The sequence below is a fragment of the Rhinopithecus bieti genome, unplaced genomic scaffold, assembly GCF_001698545.2.
Source record: "Rhinopithecus bieti isolate Rb0 unplaced genomic scaffold, ASM169854v2 scaffold_3041, whole genome shotgun sequence".
In the NCBI taxonomy this organism is placed as follows: domain Eukaryota; kingdom Metazoa; phylum Chordata; class Mammalia; order Primates; family Cercopithecidae; genus Rhinopithecus; species Rhinopithecus bieti.
This window is the reverse complement of record NW_016804262.1, coordinates 4,068,087-4,090,693: the sequence shown is the minus strand read 5'-3', so window position 1 is coordinate 4,090,693 and position 22,607 is coordinate 4,068,087. Positions and strand designations below refer to the sequence as shown.

Here is a 22,607-nt window from a genome sequence, read left to right as displayed (position 1 = left end):
TTTTTTTTTTTTTTTTTTTTTGCTTTTTGGGTTTTACTTTTCTTAATTCACGTAGGTTCTACTGGAAGGACTACATCATCAAAGACCCAAACGTTATTTCACCATAGTGATTATTTCAAGTAGCTTGCTACTTGGACTTATTGTACTTCTGTTGATCTCATATGTTATGTGGAAGGTAAGCATTTAACAATTACCAACATTAAAGTACTCAAAATGACATTTTCTCAAAGCCTATTTGACTTCCAAGTTATTTAAATATTTCACTATTTTATTTTATTTATTTATTTATTTTTTTGAGACGGAGTCTTGCTCTGCCACCCAGGCTGGAGTGCAGTGGCCAGATCTCAGCTCACTGCAAGCTCCGCCTCCCGGGTTCACACCATTCTCCTGCCTCAGCCTCCCGAGTACCTGGGACTACAGGCGCCCGCCTCGTCACCCGGCTATTTTTTTGTATTTTTAAGTAGAGACAGGGTTTCACCGTGTTAGCCAGGATGGTCTCGATCTCCTGACCTCGTGATCCGCCCGTCTCAGCCTCCCAAAGTGCTGGGATTACAGGCTTGAGCCACCGCGCCCAGCCTATTTCACTATTTTAATGTTAACTTTTTATGTTGCTCAGTACTGATCTCACACCAAAGTCTTTCTAGAAAAATATGCCTTCTTAAATTGTTTTGAAAGATGTTCCTTTTAAAAAATCATTTGGAAAAAATTGCGAATTATACTGAATGTCAATTTTGAAGAGAATGTGGTATGTATCACTGAGAATTTCTGCATTAAAACAAAATGTTTCTTTAACCCAGTATGTCCCCACTAATTTTACTGATTACCTCTGTTAAACCTTTATGATTTATGTTACAAAGGATGCAGTTTAAGAAATATTGGTAACTGCTTAGGTATTAGAAATGAGTATAGTAGATAAGAGTGTTTATAACTATACACTAGTGATTATGTAATGCTATTTTCAGGCCGGCTTCTTTAAAAGACAATACAAATCTATCCTACAAGAAGAAAACAGAAGAGACAGCTGGAGTTACATCAACAGTAAAAGCAATGATGATTAAGGACTTCTTTCAAATTGAGAGAATGGAAAACAGACTCAGGTTGTAGTAAAGAAATTTAAGACACTGTTTACAAGAAAAAATGAATTTTGTTCGGACTTCTTTTACTCATGATCTTGTGACATATTATGTCTTCATGCAAGGGGAAAATCTCAGCAGTGATTACTCTTTGAGAAAGAAGAACTGCAAATCTCAGCAGTGATTACTCTTTGAGAAAGAAGAACTGCAAAGGTAATAATACAGCCGAAGATAATCTCTCAGCTTTTAAATGGGTAGAGAAACACTAAAGCATTCAGTTTATTCAAGAAAAGTAAATCCTTGAAGATATCTTGAAATGAAAGTATAACTGAGTTAAATCATACTGGAGAAGTCTTAGACTTCTTACTTCTTACTTCTTAGACTTCTTATTCTACTTACCATATGTGCTTGCCTCGGTAAAATGAACCCCCCTGGGTAGGCAGAGGTTCATTTCAAATACATCTTTGAGACTTGTTCAAAATATGTTCTTTAAAATATAATTTTTTAAAGAGCTATTCCCAAATTTTCTAATGAGTGGAAGTGGACCATTATCACTTTAAAGCCCTTTATTTATAATACATTTCCTATGGGTTTTGTTTTTTTAGCAGACTATGATTATAGGCCTAATGGGCAAACTTCAGATTGAACATGTACACTGGTTTGAGCTTAATGAAATGACTTCTGGATAATTATTTTATACAGCTATGGATTTCCCCATCTTTCTGTATATATACATGTGTTTAGGTATATATTTACACACCTTTATCAAGCATACCCAGGAGTAAACAGTTAAGAACCATCTTCAAATCTTTTGTTATAAAATATTCGAATTTATATTCTGAAACAAAAGATTGCGTGAGTGTTGCACTTTAGCTGATATACACTGATTTTAAAATATGGAAACCATACCTCACTAATAACTTTAAAATCAAAGCTGTGCAAAGACTAGGGGCCTATACTTCATACGTATCATGTACTGTGTAAAATATTGACTATCACACAAATATTTGCTTGGATGTAATTCTTTGTTACTCTTTACAAATGTAAGTGTTCCTTTGCATGGAAATGAAGAAACAAAATTCATAAATTTAGCTGAAAGATACTGGTTCAGTTTGTATACAGTGAATATAAAATTTTCATAAAATGTTAAGTGACAGCTAAAATATTTTATAGTTTGTTCATATTATATGAGGTTATATTTTAAATGAAATAACTTTCTGGATTTTAATTTCTTTAAATACCTTTTATTTGCAAATACAATCATTTTGTAATATTTATTTTATGCTTATGATAGATAATTGCAGAATATAATTTTATCTGATTCTGTCTTCATAAGAGAGCTGTGGCCGAATTTTGAACATCCATTATAGGAAGTGATCAAATTAGAGGGCAATTTGGAAAAACAATTCTGGAAAAGATTTCTTTATATGAAGTCCCTGCCACTAGCCAGTCATCCTAATTGATGAAAGTTATCTGTTCACAGGCCTGCAGTGATGGTGAGGAATGTTCTGAGATTTGTAAGGGGATTTGAGTAGTGAAACGCAAGCACAAAACCTCCTGAACCCAGAGTGTATATACACAGGAATAAACTTTTACGTATTTTTAAAAAACTTTGTATCGTTATAAGAAGTCTAGTCGTTCTTTCAGGAGAATATCTAGGATCATAGATGAAAAATGTAAGCCCCGATTTAGAAGTGTCTTCTCCAGGATGGTCGCTAAGGAAATTTAAATTTGGTTCTTGCCTACTCAGAAACAACTTTATATTTCAGGTTATTTGAGCACAGTAAAAGCAGAGTACTATGATTGTCCAACAGAGGCCTCTCAGATACAAGAGGAACACAATTACATATGGGGCTAGGTTTTGCCCAGTTCAAAATAATATGTTATCAACTTTGTTACCTGTATGATGAATTTTAAAACCCTACCACTTTAAGAAGACAGGGATGGGTTATTCTTTTTTGGCAAACTATGTGATTTTGAAATTTAACTGCTCTGTATTAGGGAGCAGTAAAATCAAGGTAGACTTATGAAATCTGTATTATGTTTATACCAGAATATAGGAAATTTAACATAATCCTGAAAAATAAAAGAATCCAAATTATTTAGGTTAAATATTGATGTACTATGATGGTTGCAAAGTTTTCTGTGTGTCCAACAAACACATTGTAAAAACCAGAATTTGAATCGGTATTTCATCTTGACTTTTAAAGCCCTACAGACTAATTGTTAGTAACATAAAAAATAGCAATTTATATTAGAATATCTGTTTAAAAAACAGGCATACCCAATTGGCCACACAGCGGAAAGTTAGAGCAATGGAGCATTACTGAGTTTCTCCTCCTGTCAGATCAGCAGCAGCATTAGATTCTCATAGAAGTATGAACCCTATTGTGAACTGGTATGTGAGGGATCTAGGGTGCCATATTCCTTATGAGACTCTAATGCCTGATGATCTGAGTTGGAACGGTTTCATCCTGAAACCATTCCCCCATCCATGGAAAAATTATCTTCTATGAAACTGGTCCCCAAAAGGGTGGGGACCACAGGTTTAAAGCATGGCCATATTTCTTTATATTAAAATTCTAGTTTGCACATTTCTTTTAGAAACAATTACTTGTTACTTTGGAATCATTTATTTCTTCCATGCTTCCTCCATAAAGACTGATAAGTCTTGGATGCAATCTGTAAAGAAAACACATGTATAATTCGTTATTTCATCAACTTATTTTGTTATTTTTCACACATACACCTAATAAGTATGGTACACAATGCCAAATACAAATTCATAACATAGCATTCACAAGAGCTGTCATGTAGAAAACACAGCTGTAATCTAGAAAACTGAGGTCTGAAAAATCAACAACAGTAATAACTGACTTCCTTGATTGTCTAATGTTCTCCATTGCCTCTTTAAAACAGTCAGTCATGCCTCTAGAACACCCATGTCTAGTGGGCACCCCTGCATGCTAACCACTGAGTGTCACAATGCCTACCAAGGATGAGTTTGTAGGTTCCTAAACCTGTTTATACCAGTTGCTATATAAAATTGTTCCAAAGGGAAGTTGAATGCTTTGTAAAGGCCTAATAAAAGCAAATTGCTGAACAAAACGTGTTACAGTAATTATGAGTGAGAGGAAACTAAGATGGAAAGATTAAAACCTAACACTTGACTACTCAGATGGCTCCACTAAAAGGTTTAAGATCTTGATCCATTTTAAAAAATCCAAAATGGAAGTTGTAGACATTATCTGTAGTTTATGAACAACAATAAATTAGAAAGGCAATGTAGACATGCATAACCACGCTGTACAAAACAGTTGGTGAATAAATGTAAGGTTACTTTTTATTTATTGAAATTTGTGCATGTCTCTTCATGCTTCCCTGATTTACTGATTTTTTAAAAACTAACCGACTGCCTGCTTTGATAATTCAGAGAAGAGAGCTTTCATTGTACCATTAGATTTACGTTTACTGGTTGACATATAAAGCGGTGAAATAATTAAGACTTACCTAATATGGACCTCTGATGCAACTTCCATTAAATCACCATCTACATTCCAAGGGAAACAATTTTCTGAAGCAGTTTCATCCTCCTCCTCCTCTGGATTATATCCACCAGTAATATTCCTTGGATGAACTTTTACTTCCTCAACAGTGTAAGTCTCAACAAATGGAAAATTGAACTAAAAATAAATACAAATAATCATTAGTTTATCTCTAGCTACTAACACGAAGTTCACTGTGCCCTCTCTCACAAGTAAATATCAACATGTATGCTGACATTTTAATAGCTTTGAGACTATGAGCAGGGATCTCCAATTTTTTTTTGGAAGAAGGAATCTCTTATCCAAAGCCTTTTGGGTTTAGATCTAGCACCTAGAAATCTTGTTTTATGACAAATAGTACATATCTGTGAGAAATTGCATACAATAATGATACTGTAGATTTTTCAATTAAAGATAATATTTAATGCCGGCCTGTAGATACAGAAGACGTATAATCCATTGAGTTTATCAACTTGTCAATTCGTTTAGCTGACATAAAGCAAACTAGTGCAAGTTTCACACTTGGAATTTAATTTGGAAGAACACAGGTCTAAACCTCTGAAGATAAAATGGGATGTATGTCTTCTTTTAAAAGAGAAAGCCATTCAAATACGGATTTTAACAGGTGTTTGCTTGCCCCATTCCCACTTTTAACAACGGACACGAACTGCAAGATCACTGTTTACTTACCACTATAGAATGGTGCAAGGTAAATTTCTACTTGTGCTTTTTTCTTGTTTGCCTAAGGAAACTATACTGAAAAAGCACTATGTATTTTCTGAAATAATTAAGAAAATATAGCCAAGTAACTTTAGCAGAAATGCATAACTACTCATTTCAGTTTTCAGATAAATGACATGAAATATATTCCTAATTAAACAGCATCTACATAGTTTTTCCTCTTTTCCACATATAAACCTCAATGCAACACATAGTTTTAAAAGTTGATAGAAAACTAGCATTTTCCCCAACACCCATATTTTACATATGTAGATACCAAGGTCCAGCTGACTTTCCGGTTTATACTGTAAACACAGTTAAACAGTACATGATATCATGGCATCAGCTGCTGTGACTGAGGTTCAGAACTAGAGGGCCCCAAGCAAAACTGTTTGACAGTAACTGCATTAGATCTCTCACCTTGGGTATAAAGCCTTGGCTACATGCCTCATCCTTATAGAATTATCTCCATAATCATTCATGTTAGTGTGTGTTAAATGAATTATCAACAACTGCCTGTTATGGGCTAAATTACATTTCCCTCCCCCATCCCAACTATGTTCAAGTCCTAACCCATGGTGCCTGTGAATGTCACCTGTTTAGAAGTAGGGTCTTTGCAGGTAGAATCAACCTAAGATGAGGTCATTAGGATGAGCCCTAATCCAATATGCTTGATGTCTTTATGAGAGAAGAATGCCAAGGATGGCAGAGTCAGAGACTGGAGTGATGCAGCTGTAAGCCAAGGAATGCCAAGAATTGACAGCCACCACCAGTAAGTCTATTATCTTAAATCATCAGTTGTCATGTGCACACCTCACAAAATGAAGATCTAGCCATCCTTCAAATGCTTTAACTGTGAAGCCACAGACATTGTTAAGTGGGACTTTAGGGAGCTAAGAGCTTAGTATCCTGTGTGAGGGTATGTTTGGGGCATGGGGAGGAGAAGTGAGCAGTTACAGTTGTGATACACAAAAGTGCCAATGATGGTGCAAGCGTGAAGTTCAATGCAGGAAACAAGAGGAGGCAAACAGTCTATGGATGTTGGGAAAGCTTCCCATTTGAATTGAGCCTTAAAGAACATAGAATATTTAGCCTGGAGAAGAAAGTCTGGAGAGAGGAAGCATTTACAAAACTAGAGGCAAACCATGGTCAAGCAACTACACAGAATCCAGTGTGATTCCTAGGTGCTCAATCATGTCCCTTGGCCCTCACATTCCTGTATTGAAATTCTCGCCCTCTATACCTCAGAATATAACTATTTGGAGATAAGATCTTTAAAGAGGTGATTAAGCTAAAATGATGTCTTCAGGCCCTCATCCAATACGACTGGTGTCCTTGTAAGAGGAGGAAATTTGGACACAGGAAAAGGCATCGGGGATGAACAGAGGAAAGACCACTCACTTGTGGGTTCAGTGAGAAAGCAGCCGTGTGCCAGCCAGAGAGAGAAGACGCGGGACAAACCAAACCTGCTGACATCATCTTGCAGCTCTAGCTTCTAGAACCATGAAAGAAATACGTTGGTTTGTTTAAGCCATCTTTTCTATGGTATTTGTTATGGCAACCTTAGTCAATGAATAAAATGCCAAAACACTGGGAATGTGGTGGAGGGTGTTAATAAGAGATAGGGTTGCAACACAGGCAGGGACCTGGATATAAAGGCTGCGTACTCCAGACTGAGGAAATTCCATATTATTCTGACAACAAGAGTAAGGCACTGAAGAATTAAGCAGGAGAGAGATCAAATGTGTGTCTTAGAAAAAAGTTTCTCTAAAAGGAGGTTATGGAAGACAAAACCAGAGAACCTGAAAGGCCAAAAGGAGGCTACTGTAAGCAAGAAAGGATTAAAGTTTGAATTAAGGTGAGGGAGAAATTTTAAAAACATTTAAGAGGAGACCAACAGAACAAGTTAGGGGACTGGTAGTGAGGAATGAGGAAGAAGGAACAATCCAGGATAACTTGGATGGGTAGAAAGTGGTGCCATTGACCCACACAGAGCAACACAGAAGGAACAACTTTAGGGGAAAAGATAAGGTCAGCCGTAGACATGTTGGCCTCCAGATGCCGGTGAGTTTCAGAACCTCTGTGGCATACAAGAAGACAGAGGTTCTGCAGATAAGATGAGATGACAGAACCCTTGGGAGTATATGATGTTCAGATAGTTCAAAAGTCAGGGGCAATGAGGCCATCCAGGAGAGGGCATCCTAAGAAGATGAGAGCGCTGTAAACAAATCTCAGGGGAAGCACTCACATTTAAGGTTTTAAACTCCCTACCAAAAATGGTCACAATGAAAGAGAAAAGTGTGGACAGTGAGAAGGGGGGCAAAGCAATAGGATGGAGCTGCAAGGGCTTTGAAGGATAGTGTTCACCCTCTATCTAATTTTACACAGAGATGGGGAAGGAACAGGAGCCACACTGCACATGGTGGTTTCAATCTGTTTTATAGTGTTATACAGTAACACTCGCTTATTTAACCTGGTAAACATGGTTCAGAGAAGCTGATGTTACTGTCCTTAAACTGAATTGTCACATTTTCCTTCCTGAATACCAGCACTGCTACGAATTATGCAGTAGATATGACTTTTACATAGATCTGATTTTCATAATCTTACAAAATGTATATAAATTCACATTTTTAATGTCACCATGAAGGAAAGAGCCTAAATACACACACCTGTGTAGATAATTAACAAATCAAATTAACATTGCTTGAAAGCAGTCACCCTGGGAATCAATCTAATTATTCTTACTATATACACTATGCAAAATATTTTAGAATTATTTGCAAAAAAAAAAAAAAAATAGCATGGATTTTAATTTTTGAAAGTTGATAAATAAATCAGAGTTAAGGCCAGTGAATCACACACAGGCAACTGTTTCTTGTGTCAAAAGCAAGATATGCCTGGTAGAGTACATGAGAAAATATGATAAATCCTGCATAATATTATCTCTTTTAGAAAGCATCTTCCTATCGACACAGATTTGTATTATTTTCTGTATGTCTGTCTTTATGTGTAAGGGAACCACTGCTTTTAAAATCAGAAGAAAGGTATATTGATTTAAAAAAAAAAAGACTGTTTACAAAACTTGCCTGAGAGACTTGCCCCATGGGCAAATTCAAAAGAGACCTTCCATAAACAGTTTGTGCAACATACACCTCCCCAAAATAAATACAGAACTTCCCAGGGGTACATTAATAGGTTAAGATGATTTAAGTTCTCAAATAGGGGTACATGAATGAGGTTAATGGTCACTTAAGTTCTCATTTATGTAATACAAAAGGATTTGGAAAAACTTCTCCCAATGTAATGATACTTATCCTGAGGAACATGGAATTTTTGAGTGCTTAAAATCATTTTCTTGTTTCTATTTTCTGACTTAAAAACAGCAATGAATATATAGTGCTTTGGGTTTTTAAAAAATTGATTTTAATGTTTAGAAATTTAGTAAAATGTGAAAATGCATACATTCCTTTGAAAAATCAATAAGTCTCCATATTCCACCCAAACACATACATAAAGTTGTGACGCAGGCTCACAACCTACATTATCTCTGCTGATCTACTTTGACATTTAAGGAAGTGGGACTGTATCTAACTTTTTTATGATTTACGTTCCTAAGCAGCCCAGTTAGTTGTTCAATACATGAGGATCAAATAATGTTATAGACAGAAGATCAAACTTCATGAAGATGACCTAAGAAAGTTTGAAAATATGAGGCAAAAATGGAGAGACTTGTAATGGCTATGGTACATAAGCAAGGTTCAGCTGCCAGTCATTGGCTGAGTTTACTCTCCTCCTCCTCCTCCCATCTGTGCTCTCCCAACTATATCCAAGCACCATTTTATAACTTTAAAAATGTGTGGGCCGGGTGTGGTGGCTCACGCCTGTAATCCCAGCACTTTGGGAGGCCAAGATGGGCAGATCACAAGGTCAGGACTTTCAAGACCAACCTGACCAACATAGTGAAACCCCGTCTCTACTAAAAATATAAAAATTAGCTGGGTGTGGTGGCGTGAGCCTGTAATCCCAGCTACTCAGGAGGCTAAGGCAGGAGAATCACTTGAACCCAGGAGCTGGAGGTTGCAGTGAGCCGAGATCACGCCATGGCACTCCAGCCTGGGCAACACAGTGAGGCTCTATCTCAAAAAAAAACAAAAAAAAGTGTGAAACTATATGGTTTTACAACCATACCTATGTACTTGAAAGACTCACAATTTCAGAAATTCACATATTTCTAGGATCATTTTCCTAATAATCAGGTCAAAATATCTGCCAAAATAATATGGCTTGTAATAGTTACTGTTTCTTTTTAAAGCAAATCACTTAAGTGGAAATATATATCTTCACACATCCTCATTTTGAATGAATATTTATATAAAAGTCATATTTTTAAATACATATCTACAGATCTATTTCAATCAATGAGCATAGGCAGATATGCAAACAAATGTCAGGAAGATCTAAAGATCATAACTTTAGAAAGTCTGCTGCCATAATATCAAGAAGGCTACACTCTCAAATTTCACTTCTTTTCATTATGAAGAACAGCCTGAGTATGTAATTTTATCTTTAATTTATTTCACATTGCAAGATAGCACTACATTTCCTATTTTATCTTTGTGGTTATATATACATAACCCACTAATTCATCATTCAAAAAAGGCCAATCTATATTAATACTGGTGGATGCTTTTCAAAATTTGAATGAAACAGATTGGAAAAAAAGTTTAATATATTCAGAAGAAAATAAAACCTTCTTATGAGGCAGGACTCGATGTCAACTCTTGTAGCATCTTCTTCTACACGATTAATAGCTTTACAAATAAGTAACAAAAAGAATTTACTATACCTGATTTTTTACACTGGCATATCTTTTCAGGTGTTTTATAAATTCTGGCCGAGAAGTGTTTCGGGCAATTATAAGAGCCATACTTCCATTATTTAATCTGAAATTAAATATTTCTATTAGACATTAAGAAGTTTACTGAGAGATTATACCAAAAATTATGACACACTGTTCCTGATAACAAGAATACTGTTTATTGAAAGTATTGGACAAGATAGATAAATCACCATGTTACATTTACCTAAAATTCATAAACCGTATCTTGCTATTATTTTTTAAATGATGCAGGCTTTCAAATGAGTTTTATTAAATCATTGGCTTCCTTCTCAATAAGCTCTTACATTAGAGCATTTTACAAAACAAACCATCAAGCTTCCTACTCACATATCAAGACATAATTTAAAATACAATGTAATTAGAAACTCTAAATGTGAAACTATGTTGTTAAAAGTTATAGAATAGTTAATATACGCAAATGGTGTAACAAATAGCTCAACATTTTCTAAAATCTAAAGTGTGATTTAAATATTTATTTATGGACAGAAGGTCTAAGTGACATACGAAATGAAATAAATCAAAGTGTCCTTTGGATGGATGAAATGGAGTGAACAAATGCTGCCACACATGTTCAGTTAAATGACTGAACATTTTAATCTTGCATAACTGTTCCATCCAATATATGAGACTGAAAATTCAGAGGTGTGATTTAGTGCCAAAACAGCCACTTGCAAATGCATCAAGCTATAGAAGGCAGTTTGCAGAAATACATACAAATGACTTCTAGCTTGATTTCAGTGCAAACATGAAGTTAATCTAACAACAAAATAAAAAAAGAGCTCTTAGTGTCTTATGGAAGCTCAGGTCAGAGCTGTAAGGGACCTTAGAGATTATCTCATCATTCACTCATTTCACGTAGAAGGAAAAGACAACTTCAAGTTTCAGTGATTTGTTCAAAGGCACACAGATTAAAAATGGTCATCAGCACCAATACTCCAGGTGCTCAGCACTCTTTCCATCATGCTTCTTCTTCCCAATTAAAAATAAACAGCACCAAAACATTCATGGTAGTGTTACTGTGCATCTTTTTTTTTAATTGCTTAATTTTATAAACATTAAAAGCATTATCCTATGCCTGCTTTGCAATCTTTACTTGAAATAGAAACACAACATACATGGCTGACACTGCTTTAAATGTCTCACATCTATGAACATATTTAATCTTAGAATACTTAGAATACAAGAATATTAGTTCCTATTGGCAATTTGCACTGAGATACTTTAACATAAATTTTATTTATCATGGTGGGGGAAGAAGCAGAAAGTGAAATCTCCTGTTCAATCATCCTGAATCATCAGAAGCTACATCTCTGAAAAATCTCTGGTCAAATGAGTCTTGATCGAAAGGCCTTTGCAAAGATGGCATGTTGTGATTATAAACCACAGAAGAAATCTCTAATTAGTCATCCTTCTCTGAAAAATTCATCAATACTGATTAAGCCTGGAAAGTCAACAGTGGAATTCTAGTCAAGCTGAACATTTACGGAATGGCTTTGAAGGAGCTATGAATCAATTGCTCCCAGAAGACGTCTACCCTCCCAAGAAGGTCCTTGAACAAGCAGGGTTAGATAAACATTGTCTCAAGTTCTGCCAAACATAGCTCCTTGGTCAGCTAGCCACATCTTCAAGTTTAGTCAGGGAAACTACATTACAAAAGCGCACAGCTATCTAGGATTTCTGAGGGTGTGGGGGAAAACCACCAGGCTCAATTTCTAAATCACACAAGGTTCAAAATACTCCTTTCAAGTTTTAGCACTAGATGTAATTAATGAGGACCTTGTCATCTGGGTTTTCAATATCCAAGTTTGCAGTTTCTCTGTTTTCTTCTCTAACTTCGAATATTTCCCTGTTTATTGGCTATATTTCACAACACACATGATCCTTTCTCCTATGCTCTACAGAATTGGATTTAGGAAAGAAATATTTTCAGCCCATAATGGACAGCTGCTTAAGAAGAATGTGCAAGACAAGGAACGTCTATATCCTATGGATAAAAAGATATATATAAGACGTCTCATATTTCATTCAATTGAAAATGTGGGCAGGAGATTGATATGCGCTACTATTCACATTAAATAGAACTGAAATGTTTCTTTTGACTAAAGGTATCTGATATGGTTTGGCTCTGTGTTCCCACCCAAATCTCATCTTGTAGCTCCCATAATTCCCATGTGTTGTGGGAGGGACCTGGTGGGAGATAATTGAATCATGGGGTGGGTCTTTCCTGTGCCGTTCTCATGGTAATGAATAAAAGTCTCATGAGATCTGATGGCTTTAAAAATAGGAATTTCCCTGCATAAGCTCTCTTGTCTGCTGCCATGTGAGATGTGCCTTTCATCTTCCACCATGATTGTGGGGCCTCCCCAGCAACGTGGAACTGTAAGCCCATCAAACCTCTTTCTTTTGTAAATTACCTAGTCTCGGGTATGTCTTTATCAGCAGCATGAAAACAGACTAATACAGTATCAAATATACATTTATGTGATTTTTCATGCTAAGGATGTTTATGTTTGCATTAAAGTTAGAAAGCAAAGACATTCACAAGAAATATCAGTATTTAATATAATGTTCTCCACAACTAAATGAATAAATCAAGCAAAGTAGGCATAAAATTCTATCAATAAAACTTAGGAAATATTTTAGCCTCAGTGACCTTAAATAGTCAATGATTATCTGCTAATTATTCCAGTTCAACAATTGTTCTCAACCTACTGTGACGACAAATCCCTTAGACTCTCTAATATACAAAGATAAACTACCTGTTAAGTTTCTAGCTAACTAACAGTTAATTGGATATCCTGGAAAAAAATGGTCTATAAGAAATGTATCAACAATTCAATAAAAACGCTTACTAACCTGGTATTAGGTGCCAAGCCTCTAGGTGCCACTGAACACAGGCAAGGAATTGCCATAATGCTGACATTCAAGAACTGACCTTGGATCATTTGCCATTGATCATTACAGTCTAAAGGTAATGAGAGTGATTGGTTATTTTCCCTCACCAGAGCAAAATGTCAACAGAACCTGGCACAGTTCTCAAGGAGATACTTTTGTACTCACCAGATTTGGGAGATCCCTGTGCCCTCCTAAAAGAAAGAAAAAACAAAGATATAAAACAGGCAATGCACACACACACACACACACACACAAATCTATTAAATATGAGAAAATTAGAGAACTCATCATTACATATGTTACTTTCTTTGATTAGATAGTAAATAAAAACGTACAATTTTGTTGCTGCCAACATAATGTGTTGATTCATTTAAAGATACACTAGTATTATAAGGAACAATAATTTACTATTTCTTTAAAGACTATAACCCTTCTTTAATATGGCTTTAATATTTATATTACACACTAGACCAAAATTATCATGAGGGACAAAACTGTGTGTTTTGTTCATTTTTTGATGCATTGTTGTATTCAAAGTGCCTGGCATATAGTAGGCACTCAATAAATAGCAAAAGAAAAGGGAAAAGGAAAGAAAGGGAAAAAGGAAAAGAAGGAAATGAAAAAGGAAAAAAAAATAAACGAAAGAAAAGGAAAAGGAAGGGAAAAAGAGATGGGAAGGAGGGAGGGAGGAAGGGAAGGAGGGAGGGAGGGAGGGACAGAGCGGGAAGGAACGGAGGAAAGAAAGAAGGAGGAAGAGAAAAAGGCTGAGCAAGTGGTTATTTGTTTCCTAGGACCTGTAAGAGTCTGTGATTCTATATTCTTTACTACTGTGTTAGAAAAATAACCAAAGATCCTAAGTCTGATCAATTGTTTGTCAGAACGTTTTATGCTTTAAAGAAAGATATAGGTTATCTGTATTACATTGAGTTTTTACCTACCTTTCTTGCACATCATCAGAGCTGTTAAATGGTAAAAATGATATTTCACAGTCTTCTGCCCTAAAATATAATGAAATTTGTTATTAACAGTCATTGAACCTGGGATACAAAATTACTGGTTTAAGAAAAAGACTTACTTAAGTTTTGCCAGTGCCTTAACAACAGCAAAATCTCTCCGTTGGTTAGGGGCCATCCATCGATATTTTTCTGCCAGAGCCAAAGTTCTTCCACCAAAGCCAAACATGGCTGAGAACCCAAAGCGAAGAAGCTTGCCAGCGGTGCTGAAGGTGCAGACATCGACCAGCTGTACATGCCCTTGAATATTATATTAAATATTAGTCAGTGAGTACAGGACTTGTATCAAAATAGCAAATATGAGAGAGCATATTTATTGGCTTATAGGAGAATATCTCAAGGTACAGTAGACCATGAACATCCTCACTTTCTCTTCAGTTCCCTTTATCTATAACTACAACAATTACCATTTTTAACTTGCTCAGGTGCTAGTGAAGAAACAGAGTACTAAATTTTTCAGCTTATTGCTATTTCTATGAAACATGGTCAAAGAAATGAAGTTAAAATAGATGGGCAAGGTAAACTTAGATTTTGCAGTAGTTTGGTATTACATACACCTGAGCTTATATGCTTTCTACTAAGTGGGATAATAAAATATCTATAGACATACATTGGCTGAAATTTTTTTTCTGGTATGTTTTTTTGTTAATAACATAATCTTAGTCCTAGAGTCTTGGTACAGTCCTACATCAGTGTTGGATATACTTAAGGAGTATGCATTAATTTTCTTCATCTAGTTATAAAATTATTTTGAGCACACTACATTTTTTGTCTATAGAGATTATAGTAAAACTTAGTTTACTACTCTTTACAAAGCAAGTATTCTGAAAAGACAGGCAGTCCACATAGTAAAGCACTACTTTATTTTTTTAGTCAAACATTTCTCTAGTTTGAGAGACAAAGAACCTGCCTTTCCTTAAAGTCTGATGGAAATAAGATAGCCTTCCTTATATAAATCAAAATTTCCTTATAAAATGTGAACTGCTTTGGAAGAATTCTTACCCATTATAATGTGCAATGTTGCAGTTATCACATGAGGAACTCCATGAAGAGAATGTGCCAGTACATTGGTAGATCCTGCCAAAGCAATTTTAAAACATGCACTATCAGGGTAGAATGTGTTCAATTAACATTTGCTCTTACTTTATATAGATGTCATTCTGCAATGATCAGATGAAAAATAAATGAGAATTTATAAAATCAGAAAAGCTAATGTGAATATTAGAAGTTCTTATTCACACTATAGATGCACATCAAATGTCTACACAATTATTTGAATATTTAAATTACTTAGGAATTTACAAATAGTTTATAGTAACCGCTTACAGCTTTTTTGATCACGAATGTCTATTTTCTACCTCCCAATTGCTAGCTATATCATTACACCAACAGTGTAAAAGTCTTCCTATTTCTCCACAGCCTTGCCAGCATCTATTGTTTCCTGACTTAATAATCACCATTCTGACTGGTGTAGATGGTCATTGTGGTTTTGATTTGCATTTCTCTGATGATCAGTGATATTTAGCTTTTTTATATGTGTATATATATATATATATATATATATGTTTGTTGGCCACGTAATGTCTTCTTTTGAAAAGTGTTCATATCCTTTGCCCACTTTTTGATGGAATTGTTTTTTTCTTGTAAATATGTTTAAGTTCCTTATAGATAGATTCTGGATGTTAGACCTTTGTCAGATGGGTACATTGCACAATTTTTCTCCCATTCTGTAGGCTGCCTGTTCACTCTGATGATAGTTTCTTTTGCTGTGCAGAGATTGTTTTCTTGATTTCTTTTTCAGATAGTTGTAAGTGTACAGAAATGCTACTGATTTTTGTATGTTGATTTTGTGTCTTGCAACTTAACTGAGTTTGTTTATTAGCTCTGACCATTCATGGAGCCTTTAGGGTTTCCTAAATAAATAAGATGGTGCCTACAAACAAAGGCGATTTAGCTTCCGTCTTTATGATTTGGAAGCCTTTTATTTCTTTCTCTTGCCTAATTGCTCTGGCTAGAACTTCTAGTACTATTTTAATGAGAGTGGTGAGAATGGGCATTAATGTCTTCTTGAGGTACAAGACATTGATTCTCAACTCATGTGAGTCATTTTAATAAGCACTCAAGTATTGTCATTCCTGCTTGACAGTAGGCCATATTTTGAGTAACAAGGGTCACAGCATAACTTGCCTTTTTTATGGAACCAGTTTGCCAGTTCATTACAATAAACTTTTCTTTGCATTGGTATTACTAAAAGTAATTGTACTTACTTATTAATAATAATTAAATATGTTTATTCTTAGTTACCTAAAAAATTATGATTTTAATGACCTCTTGGTTGATAATGGCTAAGCTGCCTCAGCTGCTCCAATTTAGTAACCCAAGTACATATCAGTTCAAAGTAACACAAATGGAAGCAATTATGTATGATCACATAGAAATGCTTCTGATTAGCAAAATCCAGAGGCCTGGTCTTTGCCTTGATAACCGGAACACATCACATCCATGCTTTCACAGCTCTTGGCTATTATTGGACTTGTTATATTCTTTAATTCAAGAAAAATTATAGCTGTATTCATTCTGTTCTTAATAATTTTAAATTCTCTTTAGCCTCCCGGGAATGGGAGGGGCTAGCTGGCATTGTCCCCTGTATCTCAGATTTCAGTCACACATAAACATTAAAGGGGCTTGACTTGGGGAGCTCTTTGCCTCTGTGGACTGGTGGGAAAATCGAGGTGTCTTAACTTCTAATAATCATGAAAATCAGAAATCAGAAATCATAATCCTTCCCACCCTTTAGCCCCAGTTACCACCATTTCACTGTTTGCTTTTATGAGTTTAAGTTTTTCAGATTCTACATAAAAGTAAGATCATGTGGTATTTGTCTGTGTCTGTCTCATTTCATAATGTCCTCCAGGTTCATCCGCATGTTGTAAATGACAGGACCTCTTTAATGCCAAATAGTATTCCATTGTGTATATAAACAAACTGATTGTCCCTAATCTGAAGACCTAAAATCCAAAATGCTACAACATTAGAAATTTTTGAGTGCCAGCATGATGCCACTACTGGAAAATTCCACACTTCATGTGATGGGTAGCAGTCAAAGTACGGTCTAACCTTTGTTTCATATAGAAAAATATTTTAAATGTTATGTAACATTATCTTCAAGCTATATGTATAAGATGTATAAAACTTTTATGTTTAGACTTGGGTCCCATCCCCCAGATATTCCCTGTGAGTTTGAAGTATGCTGAATATGCCCAAGTACAAATTTTCCTTAGAATGCTAGAGATGGCTTTAAAAATTGTTCATGTCTTCTCAGGTTTTGCAACTTTCCTCTAAATTCTGTAGAAGTTGGCAGTGACAACAGACATGACTAGAAGTCAGAAAATTATTTTAGTCATTGACTACTCATTAATCTGAACCTCAGTCTTTAAATGTGGTTTTTGACACTCTGAAGAAAAAAGGAAAGTTTATGAGAAAGCATATGTAAGATTGCAAAATGATAGCTTGTTCTGTATTTTGTTGGGATAATCTGAAAGATGGATTGCATTTTGTTTCAGGAAACTGTACTCTATTTGAAAAGATGTCTACATGCCAAAAGAAAGTGCTGCTCACATAAATAACAATGGTGTAAGTTTAATGTTCTCACAAAAGCTATAAATGTTCTACCTCAAGGTAAACATTTTAATTAGCCTGAAAGTTATTTTTCTTAACGCTACCAGAAACTTTGCCCACCACTCCCTCCCGAGAGCTGCTAAAATGTTCCAAATACAAAAAGTAAGGACAGAAGTAGCAGTTCATGTAAAGAATTACTGATGAAATACCAGAGAAACTATGGAGGCGGGAAAAAAAAAAAATTGTCCTTGGAAGTGCAAGCACTTCTGCAGAACAATTAACTTAATTAACCAGACACCATGAATATTCATAAGGCTGTTAATGTCTCCCACATCCAAACAGATAAATGTGATGTAATGACTTCCTAGTCAAGCATATCTAAAATTCTCACGAAAACGGCACCTACACTTTGGTTCTTTGCCTGAAATATCATAGAAATTAACAGTCCCTTGGCAATATTTTATTCTCCTCAAATTAATTGGAAAGCATGAATTTATTTATGCAAACTCTATAGGAATATATGGTTCACAGCCATCAGTATGTGGATTGAGCCTTGTTTTACAACAACTGGATTGCTTTTTTATTTTTATGTCCTCTCAGGCTTTTTTCCTCCATTCCCCCTCCCCCTTTAATCAGATTCTCTCAGTATAGTTCCTTAGTACCAGTTCCCATAGCAACAAACACCATTCCTAATGGCCAGCAGTTCAAATACAGGCTTCCCCACATCTGATCCATTTGAGTCTGACCATAATTCAGTGGCTTAGTCTGTTGGCTCAGTGGATTAATTTACTAAACACTCTCCCTCTGGGTGTCTCTCTCCAGGAGGCAAATGGCTTCAAAGGCACACTGTCTCCTCATGTTCAGCTTGAAAACTTCCTGCCTGGTTCTTGTTCCCATTCTCTATCAAAAGCCCTGACTAGGCATAGAGTCCTCATATTAAACATATCCCATACATGACTTTCCCCTCCTATTAGACAGAATTAGAATGCTAGAACTCCTATACAATGACCAGAGTTTTGGCAGCATACTGTGTCTTCTAAACAAGACATGTTAAAATGGCATTACTACAAATATCCAAAGAAGACATAAAATGCTTCCCAAATCAGAAATACTCTTAAAAATTGTTATAGTGATAAAACTCAATGCTATTCCTTTATAAAATCTGAATTACATACTAAAAACATAAGAATAACCACCAGTTTTTATAGCCAACCACCAAATTTATGTCAAATGCATACCTGTAAGGGACACCCATCTTTCTATTTCTGATGTATGGCAGTCGATGAATGACCTCAGGAATTTAAGTACTAATGAAGTGTCCTAAGCACATCCACTTTGCATGGAGGGAAATGGTGGAAACTTTCCACCATTATAGTCAGAACTACTAAAGTAAAATAAAAAGGTCAAGAAATAAAATGCCATGAAAAGATGGCCCAAAATGCATCATTTTTCTCTCTGAGTCAAAATTATCTTGTTGTCTTCTACTTAAGAAACCATTTTAGGTTTTCCTATATACTCTAGAATTATCAGATTGTATCTGAATCTCTCTCTCCTTTTAAATTCTGACTCTAAAAGGGCATTTGAATATCTTATGCTCTGTCAACTTATCAACAATACTAAGTATACTAAAATCCATACTAAATGAATAAAGTCATCAAAATATGAATTTTCAACCATGTGCATTATTTTCTGTAATCATAAGGGAAAATATTCTGCTTTTAGTGATAATGTGTGACTTTTAAAATGAATAAATAATTTCCTTCACTATCATTTATTTAAATTATTTGGAATGAGTGGCTGTGTAATACAATCAGTTTTGAATGATGTTTTGTCTTTTCTGGATCATAGTGTTGCTCTAACGGTTCTCCCTGTCTCTGACCTCTACTTTCTCCTGCCCCATCCTCTAATCATTCCACACGGTGAGGCAAAATGAATCCTCGAACAAGCTCCAATCAGGTTGCCCCCTTGCTCTGAAACATCCCATTATTCCCTACTGCTTATGAAATACAATTCAGAGCCCTTACTGTGGCATGCAGGAGCCTCCATGGTTGGACCTATTTTGATATCATAATCTTTCATTGAATGGCCTTTTCACTATTCCTCAAACACTCCTGGGTTTTGCCTTTGCTTTATTACTTCTGCAGCCAAGAAAATAACTCATTCTCACCTTTTCAGGCCAGCTCCAACCCATTTTAAGGCCTAATCCAAGTGTCATTTACTATATAAAGTCTTCTTTACATGCATTCACTTAATAGGCTTCACTGAGCATCACTGTGGCATAGTCTATTCTAGATGCTAAAAAAATGGCAGTGAGTAGAAAGATTAAAAAGCCTTGCCCTTAAGAATCTCACCCTTCCAAACCTTATCCTCCTTCCAGTCACAAGTAATTTTGGCATTCTCAAGGTGATCTGGTTATACTTCAATTATGCAAGTTACCATATTCACTTCATATGGAATTATAAGCAGCTAGACTGGAGGGGCCCTGTTTTGAAACTTCCTGCTTCTTACTGTGTGATCATTAGATCTTTTTATGGGAAGGGAGAATAATAACCATTCCATATACTGATGGTTTATCTATATATTAAACCCTTTTCTAACCCAAAGATTAGTACTGCAATAACCTTGTAATAAAGTGAATAATATATCTGTGATCCCTATTCTATAGAGTAGAAAAATAAGGCTCAAAGAGATTAAATGACTTGTAAAAAGTCTCACGTTTGCTAATGGGGACGCCAGAAGTCTGGATCTTTCAAAGTCCGTTCATTAATTCTGTGTTGTGCTGTCTAGGTTAGCAAATAAGAATGGAAAAGAGGGAGAAGGGTCAATTTAATGAATCTGTAGCCACTCCCTTGCCTGCTGGTATTAAGCCAAGTGGAAGCTGTGCTCTGACAGGAATCAGGATTCGGTCTGTTTCCATCCCAGCATTCTTCTGGGCTCTCAGAAGCAAAGCATGGGCTACTTCACTAGCAGATCCATCTCCACCAACACAGACAACACTAGAAAAATATAAATTAAGCAAAGAAGGCAAAACTTCAATATGATTGGTAATAATTCATGAAATCTAGACTTCAAAATAGTTTACTAATTTGTAGTCTATGTGCATGACTGCTCACATGTACCTTCAAACATGTTAATATGTGTCAATGGGTAAGACACAAATGCTACACAGTTAAGTTTACTTCACAAATATAATAACTAGATAATTCCCCATAGACAAAATAGCTTTAAGTGTGTTAAGAGATATGAAAACATTTGAACATGTTAACTCATATCTGACCAGCGTTTTGCTCTGCTAACATCCAAAAGCATACCATTCTCATTTTTTGTTAATAATACTGTCATCTGCAATTCATTTAACTAACATCAGCTAAAGTCATAAAATCCTGCTAATTCTCAATAAAGCTCTGAAAAGAGAGATAGCAATAAAAATCATGTAGAATATGAAGCTTTAAGAAACTGCTAATTATCATTAGTATATGGATGTAGTAATTACAAGCCTGACCTGAATTTCATCTCCTTGATATTAGTGCTATATGGTACTTCTAGATTTAATAGTATTAGTCTTTGATCCTAGATAGTACTACTAGTATATTTTTTAAAACTTTATGTTAAGTAGACTATGGGAGTGGAATCCATGAAAGTAACACATAAGATACTAGAAATTCGTTTCATAATCATTTGTGTTCAAAGGATGCAAAATATTTTTATGTATCAAAATGTCGCCAATTTACCCAATGGAAAGTGGATTTTTGCCTCAGTGAAAGCACATGTCACAACTCAAGGGCTACAAGGGCCCAGCAGGAATGGAAGAGTAGGCTCAATCCAAAGGTGCAGCCTCTTCTTCACTGTGGCCCACTCACATCATGCGGCAGGCCTAATGGAACCAGATCTGGTTTTTCTAGAGAAGCCGGAGATTCTGATTTAAGGCTGCGCCTCCTAATTTGTAAATACTAGCACCTAGCATTCAATACATTTAAAAACATTGTATTTCAGATGAAATTGCCCATGGGCCACAGTCAGCAGTAGTTATTGGTTCTCTAAGTTTAGGAAGCTCTGGAGGGTGGCAACCGGAGGCTGCAAGTGTCTTTTCAGTCTGTTCCCACCATCTTCCTCTCAGCCATCTATTCCCTCTAGTCCCCACCTTCCACATCCCACTAGCTCCACATAGCCTGGACAATCCAAGTCTACTCTGGTTAGAAGACTCAAGATATGATCCAGGTCATTTTTGATTAGGTGTGTTTTATTCTTATGTCTAAACTGATTCCAGAGATTCGCAATGCGACCACCTAGTCAGAGAAAAAGGATATTTACTAAGGACAAACTATATATCAGGTAATATGTTTACTAATTTCTATTATATCCTCAGAAGTCTGCAAAATAGGCAACAGACTCATCTTTATAAATGAAAAACCAAGCTTTTATTTGAAATTTACCTGATTTTGAAAATCTCTATGAGATTTCTAATCTATGAACTTAAATGTAACACTTGATCCCTGGCTGTCTAAATGTTGACATATGGGTGTGACCACAAAGACTATGTGAAGTCATACCCCAAAAAATCTAATTTAGCACCAAAGAACTCGACCCTTATATACATAGGATGTGAACACTTAATTCCTAGAATCTTGCATACAGTTATAGCATCAAGCATATGTTAACATATTACTAGAGTTATTAGAGGTGGCCTCCCTATGAGCATGTTCTGAAATATCTGAAATTTTGCCCTAATACATTCTGTGTTTAACACATTCTGTGTTAAATCTTTTGAAACTAATACAAATGACAATTATAACAATAAAAAAATATTTAGTGAATAATTACTATATATATATATATATAT

The 22,607-nt window shown here is 35.5% G+C and overlaps 1 protein-coding gene and 1 long non-coding RNA gene across 2 annotated transcripts in view; one reads left to right on the top strand and one right to left on the bottom strand.

Annotated features, from left to right (window-relative positions):
• CERKL (CERK like autophagy regulator) overlaps nt 1–22,607 on the bottom strand; it is a 132,914-nt gene that overhangs the window by 4,942 nt on the left and 105,365 nt on the right. The window contains 9 exon segments of the mRNA XM_017867489.1: nt 3,688–3,755; nt 4,584–4,756; nt 10,188–10,284; nt 13,098–13,206; nt 13,302–13,327; nt 14,075–14,134; nt 14,212–14,389; nt 15,152–15,226; nt 20,621–20,763. Coding sequence (XP_017722978.1) covers nt 3,688–3,755; nt 4,584–4,756; nt 10,188–10,284; nt 13,098–13,206; nt 13,302–13,327; nt 14,075–14,134; nt 14,212–14,389; nt 15,152–15,226; nt 20,621–20,763 — 929 coding nt within the window.
• LOC108526648 (uncharacterized) lies at nt 14–1,131 on the top strand. The gene is made up of 2 exons (XR_001884576.1): nt 14–175; nt 963–1,131. It is a non-coding gene; the product is annotated as an uncharacterized LOC108526648 (long non-coding RNA).